This window comes from Vulpes vulpes, chromosome 15, assembly GCF_048418805.1.
Source record: "Vulpes vulpes isolate BD-2025 chromosome 15, VulVul3, whole genome shotgun sequence".
NCBI classification, from domain to species: Eukaryota; Metazoa; Chordata; class Mammalia; order Carnivora; family Canidae; genus Vulpes; species Vulpes vulpes.
Window position 1 is genome coordinate 86,606,040 of NC_132794.1, and position 22,903 is coordinate 86,628,942.

At 39.2% G+C, this 22,903-nt stretch overlaps 1 protein-coding gene across 9 annotated transcripts in view; it reads left to right on the forward strand.

Moving 5' to 3' along the window:
- Nucleotides 1-22,903, forward strand: part of ENTPD1 (ectonucleoside triphosphate diphosphohydrolase 1) — a 135,636-nt gene that overhangs the window by 14,340 nt on the left and 98,393 nt on the right. Inside the window, exons 3-4 of one of the 9 annotated variants that reach the window (XM_072739639.1) lie at nucleotides 20,192-20,316; nucleotides 21,203-21,283. Coding sequence is in view for 2 of the 9 variants with exons in the window: in XM_072739638.1 (XP_072595739.1) it covers nucleotides 22,014-22,044 (31 nt within the window). In the remaining 7 variants the exon portion in view is untranslated. Of the gene's footprint in view, nucleotides 1-20,191; nucleotides 20,317-20,592; nucleotides 20,916-21,202; nucleotides 21,284-22,001; nucleotides 22,045-22,903 lie in introns of those variants that run through there. The other 8 variants (XM_072739641.1, XM_025991175.2, XM_072739643.1 and 5 more) reach the window with 8 other exon arrangements.

Genomic DNA, 22,903 nt, shown 5'->3' on the forward strand with positions numbered 1-22,903 from the left:
ATATTCTAGCATTTTAAATGACATTCGTACCAATACTATTTCAGAGAAATACAAATATGAACAATCAAAATTACCTACATGGAAGATGGCTTGTCATATGCTAGAGTTTAAAAATTTTGTTTCCTTTAGCCTTACTGGGAGGAGGATCTATGTAAAAACTTCAGTCCCCAGCTGTTAGGCTTCTCACCAGAGTTCAAGGAGGGCGGTACTGTTTCCTCAAGATGGTGTGATAATGGGGTATTACAAAGTTCCTGGTGTGAAGCAGAGATAACAGCCAGAAAGTTAATTAAAAAGAGTAGATTTGTTTTAAGGAAAAGGGTAAAGCCTTTTCCTTCCCTATATTTTTAAATCTGCTAGCTCCCACCCTCACAAAGACTTAAAACAATAGAGTCAACAGTAAGAATGACACCTTTATGTTAACTGTTATGAAATATCTTCTTTTGTTTCCTTAATGAAACATTTGTCTCCATCTTCCTTTACCTTCTCCCATGGGTAAGTACTGACAAATGCATTGTCTGAGTGGTAGTACATTTAAAAACAAATCATCTCCTCTCCCCCAAAGTTCCTTTTGTGTAACATTTTAGGCTGGCCAAATGAGGGACTGCACTGCTATACTGTTTGGAATTTTAAGGCAGTAACAGTGTGATAGCCCTAAAGGAAATATTGTCTTTTATTTACTACATTTCTCTGGGTTAGCGATATCCTAACAAGGCAGAAACTCTGAAATCCCCATTTAGGAACAATAGCTATAATTTTATTAATTCCTTGGATGTAGTCATTTCACATAGACGTTCTGCCCAGCATTCCTTACTGTAACCTAGCAGTATCCTGTCATTAGGCTTATTTCCTACATTAGAAGGGAAGTTAAAAAGAGAAAGGGCAAAGAATTGTGATCTTGCACATAATTACTGGATCATCAGAAATGTTGAATCAAATAAGGATAAAAGAGGAAGTTGTTAAAAGTGAAGCACACTGTCAAAAATAAAAGAAAATAACTAGGGAAATAAATGACTATTTGTTAGAAACTGATATGCAATTAATTGAAATCGTTTTTTGGTAAGGGATTAGTGGTAAAAAAATAATTATATATAAATACATGTTATTTATTTATGCCCTTTCTCATTTAAAAAATACCATGGTAGCAGATATTTGTGTAAATGTCTTCCTAATTAAATGTCTTCCTAATTAAACATAGTGAAACAAAGTAGTGGCCTTTCCTTCCTGAATTAGTTTAGAAATGGCATTGCTTCTCATCTGTCTGGAACAGTATGGGTATACTGACACCTCACATTCATTATTATAATAACCTTTTAACTACAGAGCATTTCACATTCTTTTGATTCTTACAATAGCTTTGTTAGATTTATGACCTAACAAGGAAACAGTATGAACTAAGTGACTTGTTTAAAGTGGCATCATTTCTGATTATTAGACTGAAGTTTCTATTCATTTAGGTAATGCTGGAACTCATTTCTGCTGCTTGAACTCACAGAAGTTTTCCAAAGTCCTTTCCACTTACAAGATCTTTTCTTTGGTCTTAGCAAATATACAAATGGATCACAATATTTTTATTTTTATATTTTTATGGTATTTTTATAGTTGAATAGTATAATATTTTTAGCCAAACCGTGCTTTTAAATATAGAAATTTAGAAATAGTGGTAGGCAGATGTGCTAAACACTCTTGGCCCTGCAGATCTGCTGTTCATTCTCCTCTTCCCTGCTCTGTGTCTTGAGAGTGAAGGTCATCAGTGGGCTTCTGGTTAGGTTCAGCAGGAGATGTGAGAGTGGGGAGAGTAAGATTGGGTATTTATTCCTCAGCTTCTTTCCCTGCTAGGCCAGACTGGCAGTAGCTATCCTCTTTAACTGAAGGTGTAACAGATCTTGTGGGCCCCCACCTATGTACCTTTAGCCCTCACCACTCCTTTTTTTTTTTTTTTTTTTTTTTTAGCCCTCACCACTCCTTATACATGGTGGTGGCTCCTTCCTGTGTAAACAGCTGCCACTCTCTGCCTGAGGCCTTCTTCTGGCCATGCGAGCATGCCCAGCCCATGCACAGGGCAGGTCAGTGGTGCTACATAGTTGATCCCCAAGGAGCAGCTCTTAACCAATGATGTATGGGAATTGGTGGATAACACTGCAGTTTCCTCTTCCATAGGTCAAGGCAACTCTGCACTGTGTTCTTTATCATCTCTCAGGGGTTCCTATCAAGACTGAGCCCCAGCTGCATTCATTGGTGATCTCCTGATCATGTACTTGATATTGGTCTCCTTCCCTGTCCTGTCTCACCTATCCCCTTCCTGTGCCTCCTGGGATTGCTTCCTAAATAAGATTCTTGTGGTGGAATCTTAGCATCAAGGTCACCTTCTGGGTGACCCCACCCCAATAAAGAAGCCACACTTCTTGTCAGGCAGCTATCTCCTACAACCACAGCTTACTTTGTGGGTTCCAAGAACCTCTTTCTTTCTCTCCTTCCCGCTTCAGGCCAGACTTCATCGTGGACACCCATTGTTGCTAGCCCCCAGATGATTCACCATCCTATGTATACACAGCTGTAAGACAGCTGGGCACTGTTATCTTTAGGCTGGGCAGCTAAACAGTAGGTATTCTTTTAGTTCAGAAGAAAATTAGAATAAGAAGAGTGAACATCTAGCAGTCTGCCACAGGGGCACACTTCAAATTCTAAAAAGTTTTGAGACATATTGCATAAGATGATTAAATGATTGAAAACAACACTAATCAAGTTGACAATGATTACAGTGCATTGGCCACCATAATATCAATAAAAGCATCAGGGTCATCTACATGATGGCTATTGAGAAGATCCTGTTCTGCTTTGGCTGTGTTCCTCTTCTTGGAGGCAGAGTTCTTGCAGTGTCTCTGTGGTGCCAGTCTGACAATGTGCTGTCCTAATACACTTAGTTACATTACAGCAAAGCAGCTCCCACACCCAGCTGCCTGATGTGCTTAGTTTCACATGTCAGGCACTGCTGTGACAGGATTTATACTTAATTGTGGCAAAAATAATTTTTTTACACATCAAGAAAAATTTGAGGGATTTGATTTCTTGAACATAGTAAGTGAAAATCCCCATGTTAGGTACCTGAGAGGAATGAAATGAATAATAAATAATCCCTTCCCTCCAGAGCCCCAACTTTAATTGTGATGGAGGATGGGGGAAGACTGAAAGGAAATTTGGGGTAGGAAGAAATGATGACCAGTGTAAGTGGCAGGATACTTTGTTAAGATGTTAATTATAGGAACGCCTGGGTGGCTCAGAGGTTAAGCATCTGCCTTTGGCTCAGGTTGTGATCCTGGAGTTCTGGGATCGAGTCCCACATCAGGATCCTTGCGTGGAGCCTGCTTCTCCCTCTGCTTATGTCTCTACCTCTCTCTGTGTGTGTCTCTCATGAATAAATAAATAAAATCTTAAAAAAATATATTAAATATAGTGGGTTCCCAATCCTACCTTGGCTTATTGAAATTAAGCATAGAGTAATGGAGAAGAAATAAAGGGGTACCCTTGAGGGCCAGGAAAGAGCAGAAATTCTGGAGCACTGGAAAGGGGATAGAAGTTGGTGGGCCATAGGTTGGAGGGACTCTTGCTTATTTTGTGGTTGTGTCCTGATAGGTAAGACCTCAGAAGGGTGGCTGGATGCTGCCTTAGGATGCTGCCTGGTGGCTCCCCTGTAAGTACCAGGGTTTCTAGTTGAGGCAAAGCCCCCTTTCAGCCCTATCCTATTTAGGCTTAGCATTGGAACAGAAAGCTTAACATTTCAAGTTGGGCAGTAAGAATATTACAAGTGATTAATATAGGTGAGAGATTAGAAGTCTTTCCCCCATTTTCTGATGCATGCACTTCTCTCAAATTCTGGTGTAAACCAGGGAAGTAAGGGGACCTCAATTATGATTATGATGGACTTTCTTGCCAGCTCAGGGGAGCTAATATTGGTCTTAAACTGATATAAAGAAAATAAAGATAAGAAAACATTTTGGACACCTAAATGTCATGGCTTAAGATTGAATGTGTTCCTTGCATAAATGAGACAAAAAGCAGAATATGACAAGGTTTCTGCAGGAGGCCAAGCAGTGTAGCATAGGTATAATAAATCATAGCATATTATTAGCTGTTTGGGAGCATTGTGTTTCTTTTTCACAGTTTTTTTCCAGGCTAGAGAAGTTAAATAGGGGAGGGGGAAAGAATTATTTTCCTCACTGATTCTGTTCTAGCTTGCTCCCATTTCATAACACAAAGCATTGTAACAAACAATTGTACAAGTGGTAAAAATTTATGTGTTAGTCAAGTATTAATGAAGTATTTTATGGTAATTCCTTCTACTTTCCCCTAATCATATATATCATTTGAGCATATTCTGTGAAATCCATGTTATCTATCCTCTGGAACATAGAGGCTGGAAAAAACTAGTTTGCAAGGTATTATGGCATGCAGAGTACAGATCCCTTTGCTCCCCCATCCCTTCCTCCCACAGACATCTTTCTTAACTGGCAGCTTTCTCTTGTCATTCCAGAGGCTTCAGAGCAGAGACCTCTATGCATTTTCTGTTTTTCCTCAAGAAATCATGGCGAACAGTCGAGTGGGTAGGCTTAGAGACATTTTCTATGTAGAAAATATATATAGTCTGTATATCCTTGATTCTAAAGCACTTGATAAAAACAGATTTTTATTTTTTGAAATTCAGAATGTGTCTTGCAATCAATGTCAAAAGCCATCTATCTGTTTCGAGGCAAAACTGTGTGTTATGCTGTGTTTGTCATTGTTGCACGAGCATGCTTAGTGTTGTGCGGAAGATATCTTTTCATCTGATTGCCAACTAAGATGAGTTATTTGTAATGGTACTTAATGCAGGTGAATTTTATTTTTATATTCTATTTATATTCTAAACATTAAATTTTATTTTTTACCATAGGTATTCACATTTTTTTTTTGGTTTTATCTTTTCACTCATCTCCTACCTCTCACTCCCAGCCTCTGGCAACCACCAGTCTGTTCTCTGCATCTATGAGTTTGTTTTTTTGTTTTATTTTAGACTCTACATACAAGAGAGATCATACAGTATTTGTCTTTCTCTATCTAACTTATTTCATTTAGCATAATGTACTTGAAGTCCATCCATGTTGTCACAAATGGCAACTTCTCCTTCTTTTCTTATGGCTGGATAATATTCCTATATATGTACACACACACACTCACACACACATACACACACACCACATCTTTATTCACTCATCCATTGATGGATACTTAATTTGCTTCCATATCTTGGCTATTGTAATTAGTGCTGCAATGAACATGGGGTTGCAGATATCCTTTTGAGGATATCCTTTTCATTTTCTTTAGATAATTACCTATAAGTAGAATTGCTGGATTATCTGGTAGTTCTATTTTTTATTTTTTGAGTAATCTCCATACTGTTTTCCATAGTGGATGCACCGTTTTACCAATAGCATGAACAAGGGTTCCCTTTTCTCCACACCTTTTCCAACACTTGTCATTTTTATTTTTTTTTTATAAGAACCATTCTCTTAGGTATGAGGTGATGTCTTACTATAGTTTTGATTTGCATTTCCCTGGTGATTAAAAGATGTTCTTTTCACAGACCTGTTGTTCATTTGTATATCTTCTTTGGAAAAATGTCTATTCAGATCTTCTGCCATTTTAAAATCACATTGTTATTTGCTATTGAGCTGGAGGAGTTCTTTATATATTTTGGATATCAGCCCCCTGTCAGATATATGATTTGCAAATATTTTCTCTTATTTGGTAGGTTGCCTTTTCATTTTGTCGATGGTTTCCTTTGCTGTGCAGAAACTTTTTAGTTTGCTGTTATTCTACTTGTTTATTTTTGGTTTTGTTGCCTTTGCTTTTGGTGGCAAAGTAAAAAAAGTCACCACCAAGGCCAATGTCAAGGAGCTTATTGCCTATGTTTTCTTCTAGGATTTTTTTGGTTTCAGATATTACATTCAAGTCTTTCATCCACTTTGAGTTAATTTTTGTGTATGTTGTAAGATAGTGGTTGAGTTTCATTTTTTTTCATGTGGTTGTCCAGTTTTACCAACAATTTCATGTGAATTTTCATAATTCCAGACTCCCAAGTGGCTTTTAAAAATTATAATTCAGCAAACCTAAACTCATTTTTTTTTAAATGTGGAAGATTGCCTGTTATATGTCAAGCAATGAATTTAAAAATAGGGATGATCACATACATTGGACTAGATCAGAAAACTTCAGTATTGGGAGAGATTTGTGTGACCAGTTCATGTGCTGAGTAGTTTTACTTGGAAGTAGTACATCTGTTAAAGTGTTCTAACTTTTTCTCCTAAAGTTCTTATGAAAATGTTTAAAATTTTGTGTAAATAATATATAAATGTATAAAGAAAAATCAGTAAATGAATGCACAGATGATGCTCCTTAGGATAAATTGTGCATGAATTGATCAGCAGCCTCACAGGAAAAGGAAAGATGCTGTTTTGCATCAGGCCCTGGACTCTGTGTGAGCATGATGATCTAATGATTAGAATTTTTTCTGGTAATTCCTGTGCCTGCCTCGGTTTCCAAATACTATCAGCTCAGGTAAGAATACATACTATCTTTCTTAAGATGGGGGAGGTAATTAGATATGAATGGGACAGGGGAGAGTGGGCAAATCCAGGCCCCTGGCAGCGGTGAGTGCTAGGACTGAGCATCCGGGGTTGGATTCATTTTCATGGATCAGATCAGGGGTCACTGTCTGGAGGTTAAGATAACATCATCTTCCGGCACCAAAACAGGATGCAGCAGTCAGTTGTCTGGAAACCAGGGAGTCCTGTGTGACCAGAGTTGTGAAAGACCAGTTTGGGCAGGAGATAATGCATAACCCTGTTGGTGACCACTGGAAGACCTATTTCTTCTCACCTCAAACCAACAAACATAAGTAAGCTGGACATAATCATGACAACCTCCTGGCTATTTTAAGTGGCTAACCAGAAGGGTAGGGTGTACATAGGATCTGATTTATATTTAATTTTTTTTAATGGTAGTTTGAGGGAGATCAGAATAGCTACTCAAGATCAGCTCTTTAGGGGCAGCTAGGTGGCTCAGTGGTTGAGCATCTGCCTTCGGCTCAGGCCATGATCCCAGGGTCTTGGGATCAAGTCCCACATCAGGCTCCCCAGAGGGAGCCTGTCTCCCTCTGTCTATGTTTCTGCTTATCTCTCTGTGTCTCTCATGAATGAATAAATAAAATATTTTAAAAAGATCAGCTGTTTATTAAGATATGTGCAAAACACTGGACTAGGTGCTATAGGATATGAAAGGATATGGATGGGGAGGAAAGAAAAAAAATTGCAGTCAGATTCAAGAATTTGAAGTAAAAAAAAAAGAATTTGAAGTCAACTCTAGGTTATATAAGTGAGATGTATTACACATGAAAAGAAGCTAGTAATGCAAGGCATTAAGCAAGTGCCAAGTAACTTGGCATTTGTGAGAAGAGAATTATGCTCTCAGAACTTGGAAGAGGGAGGCTTAGCTGGAAAACTAAAGATTTAAGCTTTAAACTAGACCTTGAAGGACAAGCTGGTAGAACCACCTAGGCTATGTAGTACTGTCAAAAGTCTGAAAAACCACTCTTATCTTTTCCTGCTCTCCTGTTTATTCAGGTTCTGCTGTGCACCCCCACACCCCATGGATAAGGGGCCTAATGTAAAGGAGAGCAGGATGCCTGACTTTGGCTTTGTCCCTGGGCTTTGTCACCCCTGGCTGATTTCTGCAAAGGTGGAGGCAATATCAAGCTTCCTGCTATCAACTGGCCTGGTATTGTGGGCTATTATTGTCTTCAAAAACTGGGTGTGTGAGCCATGCTGTGCAAGTTTTGATCATAAAATCCTAGAGGCCATGTGTTCTTTAGAAATTTATCCTGCCTCCTGGGAGTAGTAATGTCCAGAATTCTGAAGACAGAGACCTAGGCACTTTGGAGTCTTGCTTGCTTTAGCCAGTAAAATCCTGGGCACTTAGAGTTTGTAAGGTGTAGTAAGTTTTTCTTAACTCTAGCTCTTTTCCTTCTCAGAGCTACTTTAAGTTTTCTGGCAGTGTTCCCATTTGAGGTTGGCCCTCTGGAGAAACGTAGGCATTTTCCTTCCTTTTATTATTATTATTTTTCAAATCTGGAACCAGCCATTGCTACTCCTTCCTGCCCTCCCCTGGTTTCAGAGTTTCTGACCTCTCCCTAGAGATACTTATTTGGAAACTTTTCGAGTCAGTGGAGAATCAACTTAGAGGCTTTTTTTGTGTGTGTGTGTAACTTTTAAACTAATGGGAATATTGTGTGTCATGGTTAGAAAGATTTGAGCGCTACAATGATCACATTGAATCTATATAACAAGGCTATTTCCATGTCTTGGCACACAGCCTCAGTTAACTTTGCTTTGCTGGATGTAGATATAATGAATTTTGTTTAAACAAGAAATCATGTGTAACAAATGCTTTTGCAAAACTATATGCATTTAGCAGTTACTTTAATAAAGATGTGCTTCAGCAAGGGGGTCTCTGTACAACAGCTGGGTTTATTTATTTTTTTTTATTATTATTTTTTTAACAGCTGGGTTTAAACACCTATATGATGTTTAACTTAACATTGTAAAAAATGAACCTTTTATTTTAGAGTGGTTTTTGGCTTACGTTATGTAAGTCAAACTTAAGTTATGAAGATGGTACAGCAAGTTCCCGTTATACTTCCTACCCAGTACCCCCTGTTATTAACATCTTAAATTAGTGTGGTACATTTGTTACAATCAATGAACCAATATTGATACATTATTATTCCTGTATACTGTATGTATCAACCATTATTGATACATTAATATTACATTATTAAGGTTCATAGTTTATTCATATTTCCTTAGTTTTTATGCAATGTCCTTTTCTGTTCCAGGATCCCATATTTCATTTAATCTTCATGTCTTCTTAGACTCCTCTTGGTTGTGATATTTTCTCAGACTTTCCTTGTTTTTTTTTTTTATTTTTAATACTTTTTTTTTTTTAAGATTTTATTTATTTATTAGAGACACAGAGAAAGAGAGAGAGAGGGAAAGAGAGAGAGAGAAGCAGAGACACAGGCAGAGGGAGAAGCAGTCTCCATGCAGGGAGCCCGATGTGGGACTCAATCCTGGGTCTCCAGGATCACATCCTGGGCCGAAGGCGGTGCTAAACTGCTAAGCCACTGGGGCTGCCTGACTTTCCTTGTTTTTGATGACCTTGACAGTTTTTAGAAGTACTGATTAGGTATTTTATAGAATATTCCTCAATTGATATTTGTCTGATGCTTTTCTCATAATTATACTGAAGTTATGCAGTTTAATCACAGAGGTGAAGTGCCATTTTTATCACATCACACCAAGGGCATATACTATCATCAACATGATCTATCGCTGTTGATGTTCTCTTGGTCATCTGGCTGAGGTAGTGTTTGTCAGGTGTTTCTATTGTAAAATTACTCTTTCTTCTTCCCTTCCCATACCTCACTCTGTAGGAGGCGGCAAATAAGTTTAGCCCAGACTTAGGGACTATTAGGCTCTATTTTCTAGAAGGCAGAGTGTCCACATAAGTTACTTGGAATTCTTCTTGTCAGGAGATCTGTCCATTCTCCCTCATTTATTTATTCAATAATTTATAGTCTATATCAAGTTTATATCAGTATAAACTCAGGGATATTTGTTTTATACTTTGGGTTATAATTGAATACTATTTTATTTTGTTGCTCAGAGTCTTCCGGTTTTGGCTATTGGGTCTTTCCTGTGTCAGCTTGATCTCTCACATCACTATGCAGTTTTTTTTTTATCATTCCCTCACTTTCTGGCACTGTGATACTCCAGGCTCACCTTGTATATTTCCCACCCGGTACTAGAATCACTGAGCCACCCAGGGATCCCCTCGAATTGCCAGTTCTGAAGGGAGTTCCGGTTCCTTTTATTGGAGAATGGTTTTAGAACAGAAAGATTGAGGGGCTGCTTTGCTTATTGCTACTTGAGTATCATTTTTAGAGGCCCTCTCAGCCACAGAGCAAGGAAGTATTTACTTACTCTAAACCTTGCAACTGTAAATATTGCTGCATTAAGCAATCTGTATATTAAAGTAAACATGAGTTCATACTGATGTCCCCAAATATAGCACATTACCACTTGGGTCATTCTAGCCACCTCCCTTTGCCTTTGTAAACCTCTACTCCAGTAGTAAGAATACTGAAGCCCACTGTCATCCGTTGTTCTACCCTACTATGTACAGTGGTCTCAGAACTATGAACCTGTAACCCCATGGGAAGCTTTATCAAGTAATGCACTTTTGAACAGTTCCTTTTGTTTTTAGTCTTGCAAACTTCACTTCTTTCCAGATTCAGCATCCCTTTTCCCTTCTTCCTTCAGTGACATTTTCTTTCTTTCTTTCTCTTTCTTTCTTTCTTTCTTTCTTTTCTTTCTTTCTTTCTTTCTTTCTTTTCTTTCTTCTTTTTCTTTTTTAAAGATTTACTTGAGAGAAAGAGAAAGAAAGAGAGAATGTGCACACATATGAGTGGGGGAGGGAGGCACAGAGGGAGGGGGGAGAGATAATTTCAAGCAGATGCCTCACTGAACGGGGAGCCTGGTGCAGGGCTGGATCCCAGGACCCTGAGATCATGACCTGAGCCAAAATCAAGAGTCAGATGCTTAACCAACTGAGCCACCCAAGTGCCCCCAGTGAGGTTTTTCCATATATTTGCAGTTAGATTCCTTTGTCACAATCTACATTCCACTCTGGGATTCTTAACCTCCTGAATGGTTTTTAAAAAAAATTTTGTATACATTAAGGCTCATTCTTTGTCCTTAAAATTTCTATCAGTTTTGACAAATGCATGTGGTCATGTATCTACTACTACATATTATACTGAGTAGTTTCACCACCCTAAAATCCCCTATGTTTCATTTATTCAACCTTCTCTCCACCCCCAATGAATCCCTGGCAACCAGTAATCTATTTACCATCTCTAAATGTAATGTTTAAAAAATATTTAAATTTTAAAAATTTATAAAGTTAGAACTTTTATACATTGATTAGACTTTCATAGATAATGATTACTTTTTTGGAAATGAACATCTTTGATCTAAAAGAAGTTACAGCTGTTATTAGTTATCATACCTGATTTGGGGGACTGCCTCTTAAAGTGGCCATAAAATCTTACTGTAATGAAGTGACAGTTGACTCATTGTTTTTGCAGACCTCTGAGATGTTTAGAGGAATCGGGGCACTTGGGGTTGGGGTAATAGGGTGAAGGAGGTAAAGAGGATGTTTCAACAGAAAATGTAAGAAATTTCAGTTCATACAGGGGAAGAGATGGGGGCAGTTCTTGTAGCTCAGATAAGAGTGGTTATGAATCAGTTGTGAGATACTTGATGTAAACTACTATAATCCCTATGCCACATAGGTTCCATCAAGCACTGGGGTCAGGTTACACATTGATCTATAGTTTGGGATCTTCCTTTCAATTCTGCAAACTCCTTAAGTGTCTGCTCTGCTTGCAGTTGCTGTGATGTGTGCTTGAGGCCTGCCTTCTTCTTCCTCTTTTTTTTTTTTTAATTTTTTATTCATCCATTCATGAGACAACACACACACACACACACACACACACACACACACACACAGAGGCAGAGACACAGGCAGAGGGAGAAGCAGGCTCCATGCAGGGAGCCCGATGTGGGACTCAATCCCAGGTCTCCAGGATCAGGCCCTGGACTGAAGGCGGCGCTAAACCTCTGAGCCACCCAGGCTGCTTGAGGATTGCCTTCTTCTGATACTACTGTTTGATCACATACTACTCTTTTGGAAGAGCTGGACATTCTGCATCAAACAAGGGATTTCTCTAGCTCAGGGTTCAGGGCATTCCTCCGACTACTAAGGCTTATCCTGGAAAGTTGTGGGTGATCTCAGGTCATACTTCACTACCCATTCCCATCTCTTAACATGGCCTCAGTCCACAGTTGCTGTTGAATGTATAGGATTGCTTTATTTTTGGGGAAGGGGATGATGGGGAAATCCTTTGTGCTATAGGATGAAAGGGACTTCTGCTCTCATTCTCTTCAGGGGCCCTAGGGCTATACTTCTGATAAACAAATGGAAGATATTAGAGGGGGAAAAGTAAGAGACATAGAAGAGATGTGTTGTTTAATCTGAACATAGATCTAGCATGTAAATGAATAGGAAAGGAACTCATAATTGTTGAGTACCAGCCATGTATTAGAGTCTCTGTTGGGTGTTCTCACATATTTTTTCTCCTTTTCCCCTTACAGTGCCTTTGTGATATAGATTAAAAACAAAATCTTTATTTTACAGATAAAGAAACTGAGGTTCAGAGAGGCTCATTAACTTGTCTAACATCACACATTAAGAATTGAACCTAAATCTCCTTAATTCTGAAGCCCTAACAGCACATTAAAATCATCTAGGCCCTTGGGGTGCCTGGCTGGCTTAGCTGGTAGAACATGTGATTCTTGATCTCAGGTTCATGAGTTCATCCCCCAAGTTGGGTATGTAGCCTACTTAAAAAAAAAAAAGTCATCTAGGCCCTTAAAAAACAAAACAAGCAAACAACAAACTTTGCCTGAGCCCTATCCCAGACCAAATTAAATCCCAATCTCAGAAGGTAGGGATGGGCATTAATATATAAGTGCCCCAAGTGATTTTAATGTGTAAGCCAAGTTTGAGAATCCTGGCTCTGCTTGCAGAGACAGTGTATCTCCTATTTTTCTCATAAAAGAAGGGAAGGGGCATTTTCTGAACCAATGTGCATTCTAACTACTTTGAGATCCACCCTTATTCCCAATTTTCTACCCTTCACAGGGGTTCTTATCATCTCTGAATAACCGTAAGCAGGCAGATGGAGTCAGGGCAGAGGTTATACTAATGGAAGAGAAGTAAAATTCAATCCAGTTAAACTATTTTGTGTTTCCCTTTTGATAAGCCATGTATATATTGTATATGTATATATTGTATATATTGTCAAATATGTATATATTATCAAAGCATGATGTATAGTATCAAGAAAATTTCATATGATTTTCAAAATATCCTGGCAAATTTTGTTTGTTGAATATTTATACACCAACACCAAATAGTACTGACTTAATATCTTGGTTTGTATGGGGTGAAAAAAGATGAGCTCGGGTCTATTGCTGCTGCTTCTTCTTCTTCTTCTTCTTCTTCTTTTTCTTCCTCTTCTTCTTCTTTTTCATGCCAGCATGAGAGGTCATTTATTGTTTGGTGAGATTAGAATGCCCATCCTCTGTTCCATCCTGCCAGCAATCTTCCCTATCATGACCCAGACCCTACCATCACTACTCTGTCCAATTTATGTGATTCCTGCTTGCTTGGTCATTGTTGGGTGTATAGACAGTTCTTCAAGTTGTCAAACCACACTGTGGATATTGCATATTGGAGAGAGTGCCTGATTATTGTGCTACAAACAGCACAGTGAATATATTTTTCTGGCTTCCACTGGCATAACAGCTTTTCAATTTTGACCAGTTTGTTTTTCAATTTTATTTGTCTTGCAGATGATCTCTTTCTTCTATTTGCTCCTTAAATGAAATGCTCAGCCTATTTTGTGATCATCATCTTGCCAGATTGTGGCAATTTTTTTTCACTGCACTTTGTCACCTTTCAGCCTGGTTTTGCATATATGACTTAGTGACTCAGTGAATATTCATCTGTGTTCTTTAAGTCCCTGGAGCAATTCCCTCATATAGCTATTGCATATTATCAGATAACCTCCCACTTTTTGCCTGAGATTCTTACCAGAAAATTCCAAACACACAAAGTAGAGAAAATAGTAAATCAAATCCCCATGTACCCATCATCCTCCTTCAGCAATGGTCACCTTATCCCCACTCTTGTTTTAGCTGTTCCTTACCTGTGTCTCTTCTTTTCAATGCTCATCCTACATTTCTTTTGAACGTATTTCTATATATATATATATCTGCAAAAGATATGGGTTTCTGAAAAATTACAGACACAATACTATTAAAAACCTTTAAAAACAAATAGTTCTTTAATATTATAAAATAATTTCCAAATAGTATTCAAATTTCTTCAGTTGTCTTGGAGTTTCTTTTAAATTGATTTGAATCAGAATTTCAAGATCCAGATAGCACATTTGGTTAGTATATGTTTTAAACCTCTTTTATTCTGTAGTTACCCTATCCTCTTTTGTCTTCCTTCACGCTTACTTCTTAAAGAACTTAGACTGTTTTGTAGTATTTCCTCCAGACTAAATTTTACTGATTGTATTCTGGAAGTGTCTTATAACATGGTTTTCTGTGTCCTATATTTTCTGTAGACTGGTATGGATTTAGAGCTTCAGTTTTTTGCAAGACTGCTTTAGAAGGTGTGTGTGTGTGCTTCCATCAGAAGGCCTTCAGTGCTGCTTGTACCTCCTTTTGTGACGTCAGCAGCCATTGATGATTATTACTCAGCTTCAGTACTTTATTCAGTACTTTATTTGTACAATGGTGATACTCTAATGCTATCAATTTTATGCTTTCATTATCTGGAATACTTCAAGGAGAAACCTTCCCTCATCACGGTCATTTGTGGTACACTCTGTGCAGCAAAGGCATGTTGAATTTTAATATTTCCTCCTTTATTTGTTTTCCAAATAATGAAATGGTTCCAATTATGGACAATGATTTCTTTAGATTATTGTTATGAATATGTAGGTATCAACATATCTGATGTGTTTACATCCATTGTAGTTATTTTTCTTATTGCTGTTCTAATTGTTATTTCTTTCAGCTCTTGAATTTGACACAACCCTGGTAGTTTTATATAGTGTCTTTGCTTTCTGATATGACAAAATATTCCAATCTCAGATACTTTCTGCCTCAGACTTGGAATCACCCATTTCCTCAAAGAGCTTTGGTTTATTTTCATGGAAAATAGTATTTAGAGATCACAATTTTGAATTGAGGTAGAAGATGATAATTTAGTAAAGACCTACAAGGAATGAGAGAATGAGTTGTGTGGGTATTTGGGAGAATAACATTCCAGGCAGAAGTAACAGCAGGTGCAAAGACGATGAGGCTGGGACAGAAGGAGCAAGAAGAGAGAAGTAGTGGGAAAGAAAGCCAAAGAAGTGGAGAGAAGGCCAGGTAGGGCCTCGTAGGCTGTCAGAAGGACTTTAGGTTTCCTTGGAGTAGATGGGAGCCATTGGAAGATTTGGAGCAGAGGAATCACATAATCTTTTGTTTTAACTAAATCACTATAGGTGCTGGGTTGAGGATGGACTAAACAGAGTTAAAAGCAGAATCTGGGGGACCAGTGAGAAGGCTACCACAGTAAACCAAGTGAGATGTGATGTGGTTTGAGCTAGTGTGGTAGTAGTGGAGGTGATGAGAAGGAGTTAGGTTCAGGATATATTTTGAAAATGGAACCCACAGAATTTGGTAAAGGACTGGATTTAGATTGGGAGGAAAGATAATTCAATGTGACTCCAAGGTTTATGGCCTGAGCTATTAATGAAATCGTGATAATATGAGTGGCATCTCTTTTGTGGTTCAGTGCTGTGTTTGGGGGAGAAAGAAGAGAACGGTCAGGCAAAGGCCCACAGAAGACTAGATGCATAAGCTGAGTCATGAAGGATATGTAGGAGGACCAGGTAAACAAGAGGGGAAAGAACATTCTGAACAGAGGGAGCAACAGAAGAAGCAGGAGGTGAAAATTTGGAAAAGGGTATCTTGCATCAGTACAACTTGTGTAAATGTAGAGTCCTGAAAGGACTGTGGGTTTGGAATTACAATTTTTTTTTTTTTTTTTTTTTTTTGAGCATAGGGATCTGGCAGGAAATGAAACTAGAGAGGCAGAGGTGGGGCAACCCGGGTGTCTCAGCGGTTTAGCGCCACCTTCAGCCTGGGGCCTAATCCAGGAGACCCGGGATTGAGTCCCACCTTGGGCTCCCTGCATGGAGCCTGCTTCTCCCTCTGCCTATGTCTCTGCTTCTCTCTCTGTGTCTCTCATGAATAAATAAATAAAATCTTAAAAAAAAAAGAGAGAGGCATAGGGGGACCTTATATATTCCATGATAAGAATTTGAATTTTGCTTTATGGATAATAAGGAGACTAGGACTTTTTAAGCATGAGGATGACATTATCTGGTAGACACTTCAGGAAGATCATCTGGGCAGTTCAGTGAGAGAGACTGAAGTGATAAAAAAATGAACCTTTAATCATTCTAAGAATTTATCAAAGATCCTTTTATCATTAAAAGAAAGGTAAATATCTTCACCCCTTTCTAACAACTCCCTCTATCCTTCTGAGGGTAGTTAAAAAAAATTTTTTTTTAAATTTATTTATTTGAGAGAGGGAAGGGGAGGGAGAGAGAGGGAAAGCATGAGCAGGGAGAGGAGCAGAGGGAGAAGCAGACTCCCCACTGAGCAGGGAGCCCAATGTGGGGCTCGATCATGGGATCATGACCTGAGCCCAAGGCAGATGTTTAACCAACTAAGCCACCTGGGGGGCCTCTGAGTGTAGTTTTTATTTTCTACTTCCTATTACAAATAACATGAATAATGATGATGATAATTTTTTGTTCAGAAATAGGGTTTATTTTTTTAAGATAAATTTTCAGGCCTTTAAAAAGACACACATAAACCCCATGTGTTTTGTAATCATTCTTGGATGAATGAGAGGCAATATTTACTTAACTATATAGTGTTTTCATATGCCAAGGAGGGTGTGAACACCAGACAGTATGTTTTATTTTTATTTATTTATTTATTTTAATAAATAAATTAATTAATTAATTTTTATTTTTATTTATTTATGATAGTCACAGAGAGAGAGAGAGAGAGAGGCAGAGACACAGGCAGAGGGAGAAGCAGGCTCCATGCACCGGGAGCCCGATGTGGGATTCGATCCCAGGTCTCCAGGATCGCGCCCTGGGCCAAAGGCAGGCGCTAAACCGCTGCGCCACCCAGGGATCCCAATAAATTAATTTATATTGGTGTTCAATTTACCAACATACAGAATAACACCCAGTGCTCATCCCGTCAAGTATCCCCCTCAGTGCCCGTCACCCATTCCCCCCACCCCCCTTCCTCCTCCCCTTCCACCACCCCTAGTTCGTTTCCCAGAGTTAGGAGTCTTTATGTTCTGTCTCCTTCCTGATATTTCCCACACATTTCTTCTCCCTTCCTTTATATTCCCTTTCACTATTATTTATATTCCCCAAATGAATGAGAACATACACTGTTTGTCCTTCTCCGATTGACTTACTGCACTCAGCATAATACCCTCCAGTTCCATCCACGTTGAAGCAAATGGTGGGTATTTGTCGTTTCTAATTGCTGAGTAATACTCCATTGTATACATAAACCACATCTTCTTTATCCATTCATCTTTCGATGGACACCGAGGCTCCTTCCACAGTTTGGCTATTGTGAACATTGCTGCTAGAAACATCGGGGTGCAGGTGTCCCGGCATTTCATTGCATCTGAATCTTTGGGGTAAATCCCCAACAGTGCAATTGCTGGGTCGTAGGGCAGGTCTATTTTTAACTCTTTGAGGAACCTCCACACAGTTTTCCAGAGTGGCTGCACCAGTTCACATTCCCACCAACAGTGTAAGAGGGATTTCCAATCCCTTTTCTCCGCATCCTCTCCAACATTTGTTGTTTCCTGCCTTGTTAATTTTCCCCATTCTCACTGGTGTGAGGTGGTATCTCATTGTGGTTTTGATTTGTATTTCCCTGATGGCAAGTGATGCAGAGCATTTTCTCATGTGCATGTCCATGTCTTCCTCTGTGAGATTTCTCTTCATGTCTTTTTTTTTTTTTTTTTTATGATAGTCACAGAGAGAGAGAGAGAGAGGCAGAGACACAGGCGGAGGGAGAAGCAGGCTCCATGCACCGGGAGCCTGATGTGGGATTCGATCCCGGGTCTCCAGGATCGCGCCCTGGGCCAAAGGCAGGCGCCAAACCCCTGCGCCACCCAGGGATCCCTCTCTTCATGTCTTTTGCCCATTTCATGATTGGATTGTTTGTTTCTTTGGTGTTGAGTTTAATAAGTTCTTTATAGATTTTGGAAACTAGCCCTTTATCTGATATGTCATTTGCAAATATCTTCTCCCATTCTGTAGGTTGTCTTTTAGTTTTGTTGACTGTGTCCTTTGCTGTGCAAAAGCTTCGTATCTTGATGAAGTCCCAATAGTTCATTTTTGCTTTTGTTTCTTTTGCCTTTGTGGATGTATCTTGCAAGAAGTTACTGTGGCCAAATTCAAAAAGGGTGTTGCCTGTGTTCTCCTCTAGGATTTTGATGGAATCTTGTCTCACATTTACATCTCTCATCCATTTTGAGTTTATCTTTGTGTATGGTTAAAGAGAGTGGTTTAGTTTCATTCTTCTGCATGTGGATGTCCAATTTTCCCAGCACCATTTATTGAAGAGACTGTCTTTCTTCCAATGGATAGTCTTTCCTCCTTTATCGAATATTAGTTGACCATAAAGTTGAGGGTCCACTTCTGGATTCTCTATTCTGTTGCATTGATCTATGTCAGACAGTATGTTTTAACTGTAGTATAGAAAATGTTACCATAAGAAGCACTTGACATTTAGTCAGAAGGTTCTCATATAGTCAACTCTGGTGAACTTCAAATTTTTATGAGGTGCTAATTAATATGAGATTTTATCTTTTCTGGTTGAACCAGAAGTTGGATGCTTTACTCCTGACATGACATTAAAAGAGAAATGAGTCAATTGTCAGAGTAACCTTTAGTCAACAATATGATGTCTAAGTAGAACATGGTAGGAGTTGCTTTGAATTTTATATTATATTATATTATTTTATTTTATTTTATTTTATTTTAAACTTTATTTTTGGTTGAAATGGAGAACTGTTGCCACAGTGCCCAATGTGAGGCTCTCTTTGACATGTTTGGTGCTTGTTGCTTGTTTTCCACCTAAACCCTCATCCACTGTGATCTTCCACTTGATCATTCTTTTCTCCTTCTAGCTTTGTTAGTCTGTTTTCCAATCTGTACTTCACAGGATATTTTGGGGACATGCTGTTTTTCACATTTTTCTCCAAAATGGTGATGCCAAGACAGTCATAAACCAATTATAAAAATTGCTGATTTTAAAAAAATCTCATTATCTTACTTAAAAATAATTTTACCACAATAGGACAATATTAAACCAATATTCCTTTAGTAGAAATGTAACCTAAAGTGGCTCTGGAGAAGGCATTCATTGGATTTTTCATTTAGCATAATTAGTTATTAGTATAAATGCAAAGTCCTGTAACTATGAACCATTTAGTAAGATAAAAGGAGACTTTTGTTGTACACACTCAACATCAAAGAATTATTGAGTACATACTATGTGCAAGTTAACAGAGATGCCTGTACTGAAAAGTCATCCCCTGCTTTTTTATTGAAGTATCAATATATTTTATCAATATATTTTCTATAGAGAGTCAAAACCAATTTTTAATAGTCACCAATTTAATGGTTTATATGAAGAAAAATGTCTTATGGTGTAATTCGTTTTAGACACAAATACTCATGTTAGAGAGGCAATGTAGAAAAAACATGAAGTAGGAATCAGAAAACCTACTTTGCTGCTTTTTATTCATTAATTCAACTGTTTATCAAACATTTATTGAGAGCCTACACTGTTGAGCAACTCTATTAGGTGCCAGGGAGCATGGTAGCAAATAAGAGAGACCATGGTGCTCCCTGCTCTCTTTTCTCTCTGTGAACATGAGCAGATGGCTTAACTTTTCCTTGCCTCTCACCTTGGTTGAAGACTACATGTCTGAGACTACATGTCTGCAGTATCTTTTCAAATCTATAATGCTGAGATTTGTGTTAGCCTTGTGGAGGGAGAATCTGCCCAAGGGGCTTTGGGCCTTGAGTACTTATCTTCCTCTGGGAGGATTAGGTCTTATCCTAATTTCAAAATCATATCTAATACACAGAGTTTTAAAATGTTTTGGTTGGCCTCTCATCTGCATTTGGTCATTTTGGCAAAACCTGAGTGTGGCAATTCATGGTCATAAGACTTCAGAGGTAGGAGGTTAGCCTGGGAAAGGTGTACGGCTTGCATCAGTACAGCTGGATAGCTGTTCCCAGGGAGCAGCCTCCTCTGCCTTCCCACCAATAACTTGGCTTCTTCTGCCACAGCGTCCATCCGTGACAGGACCTGTTGCTCTTCTGGTCTAATGAGCCTCAAAAAGGGATTGTTCATCAGAGGACCAGAGGTGATCGGCTTTATGGGGCAGAAAGGACTGAATCCCACAGTTTTTCCGGTGGGTATCAGGTAACAAGCTTCTTGCTTTCTGGTTTCAAAACTGCCCTAAGTAAATAGCTTTTCTGCTTGCAGCCAAGATACATTTCTCAAGGAGAAAAATGGATTTCTGAGGCAAAGAGAGAGAGAGGAGAGAGGAGAGAGGAGAGGGGAGAGGAGAGGAGAGAGAGAGGAGAGAGAGGAGAGAGAGGAGAGAGAGGAGAGAGAGGAGAGAGAGGGAGGGAGAGAGAGAGAGAGAGAGAGAGAGAGAGAGAGAGAGAGAGAGAGAGAGACTTATATACATTGCTTAAAGAGCACAAAAAAGTTACAAGCCGGGTAACTAACACTTCGTGGTCTTTAGGGAAATGAGCAGCTGGACTCAGCCAATCTCTTCTTTCCAGTCGAGTCGAGTCGAGTCGAGTCAATGAAAGAGACATAGGGTTTGATGTTCTTTCCGAAACGGGGCTGGCTAATTTAGCCCCTCCCATGAGCCGGAGGGTCTGTTATATCTCGGTTCCTTGAGTACCTCTCTCACTGGGACCGACCACAGCAAGCAGAGGCTGAAAAATAAAGAGCAAAGAGGAAGAAAACAAAAGCTGCCAGTTATGGAAGATAGAAAGGGTAAGAGCAAATTGATTTGATCTGAATCCTTAAGAACAACAACAACAAAAAAAAAAAAAAAAAAGAAAAAGAAAAAACCCCCTGAAAAGCCCAGACCAAAAGCAAGTACTTGAAAGAGCAAGAGGCATAAATCCCCAAATGAACTTTCCCACCCTCTCCTTTTGAGGGGAGGCAGAGAAAGAACTTTGGGAAACCTTTTGGGAAGCAAAGCCTGGGGATTTTAGTCAGGGGTGGTTCTTGAGCAAGCTGGAGGGGCTCATGAATATTCATGATCAATTTGCTTTCAGATCTGGTGGTTTAGCGGCAAATGACTTCTTCCAGTTAAGAAGTAGCTGCCTCATTTATAGTCCAGAGTCATCTTGCTTCGGGTCTGTACCTCAGTGAGTTTGCTGAAGATGCTGGTCTCTGTGTGTAGATTTGTTTTGTTCTCAAATTTCCTGCATGCTTTCCTGTTGTGAAATTAGCAAAGACTTCTCTGCCAGGATTTAGATAGAGAAGTTAATGTGGCAAGAAGCTGTCACAACAGGACCCCAGAGTATGTCTTGCAAAAGACTGAATATTTCTTGGATTGTGTGTATGTGTATGGGAGAGGGGGAGAGGAGTGAAGGGGTGAAGAGATAAATAGTTTTAACTTAAAAAAACAAGGCATATCTGAGTGACTATATTTAGATTTTGTCTAAAAACTATAAGAGCAGCCTGGTTTTTACAGATGGTGTGCAGTCTCTGTCTTTTACCTCTTTTGGGCATTTTCTGCCACAGCGGTGAACCAGCTGCTTGCCAGCCCATGGGAGCCAGGAAGAGTCTCCGGCAGCAGTGTGATTGTGTAGGGTTGGAGAACTTCTTCTTTTTTATCTCTAGTTTCTGATATTCCCCACACGTTTTTATCATATAGAATGCAGAGCAGTGGGATGAGTAGCCAATGGATTCTTAATAATGATAAGTAATTGTAGCTGTTAATGTTTACTAAGTCTCTATTCTGTGCCGCTGTGCCAGGAGCTGTTCTAAGCACAATACCCATATTATTTATTCCTCACATCAGCTTAAGAGGTGAGTGCTATCATTATCATTCCCATTTTTCCAGATGGTGGAGTTGATATAATGAGAGAGTGGCTGGCCTTGGAATCACACAGTGAGTGAGTGGTGAATCTGGATGCATGTGGTTGGACCCAAGGTCTGTGGGCCTTTCTTTCTGTACTCTCACACTGTTACTCTACCTGGAGGCTCTGGGTACTGCCATGACATGGTTGATTCTGAATTTCAAAGCCTTGAAGCTACTGGGGAAATGAATGATACTTAATGAAATCTAAAATCAGAAGGAATCTGTGCTTTACTGCCAGTTCACATTCATTTTTCTCTTTTGGTCCTTATGACCATTTTCTATGGTAGAGCCCAGGTAGTGTTATTTTTACCCTTTTATAAAAGGAAGAGAGTTTGGCTAGGAGGGATTCGGGGATAGTAATCACACAGACTAGAAATCTCCTGTCTCTGGTTTCTGCAGAGTGGACCCAGTCATCTCTGAACTTCTGTCCCCACCCCCAGCCACTTTCAGTTCCTCAAGTGACCTTGCTCCTTTCCTCGTGGTCAGACTGTTTTATGCATGGCACTTGCCTCTGCCCTGAAGGCCTATCTAGCCTTCTCCTTCCCCTTCAGTCTGGAGCCAAGCTGCCTAGGTTTGAATCCCAGCTCCATCATTTACTAACTGTGTGCCTTAGTTTCTTCATATGTAAATTGAAGAGAATAATATGTACCTCATAAAGTTATAATAAGGGACTAAATGAGAGATGCATGCAAAATTCTCAGAACAGAGTCTGATGCATAGTCTATGTGCTCAGTAAATGTTAGCTGTTGCAGTCATTCCCCAAGTTTCATCTTGGTTGTTAATCCCTGCTTTAAGCTTTCTTCAACTCTTTGAGCCTTAGATTAATGCGTCTTGGATGTTTCTACAACACCTCACTGCTTACGCCTAAACCATTGCTCATCATACTCAT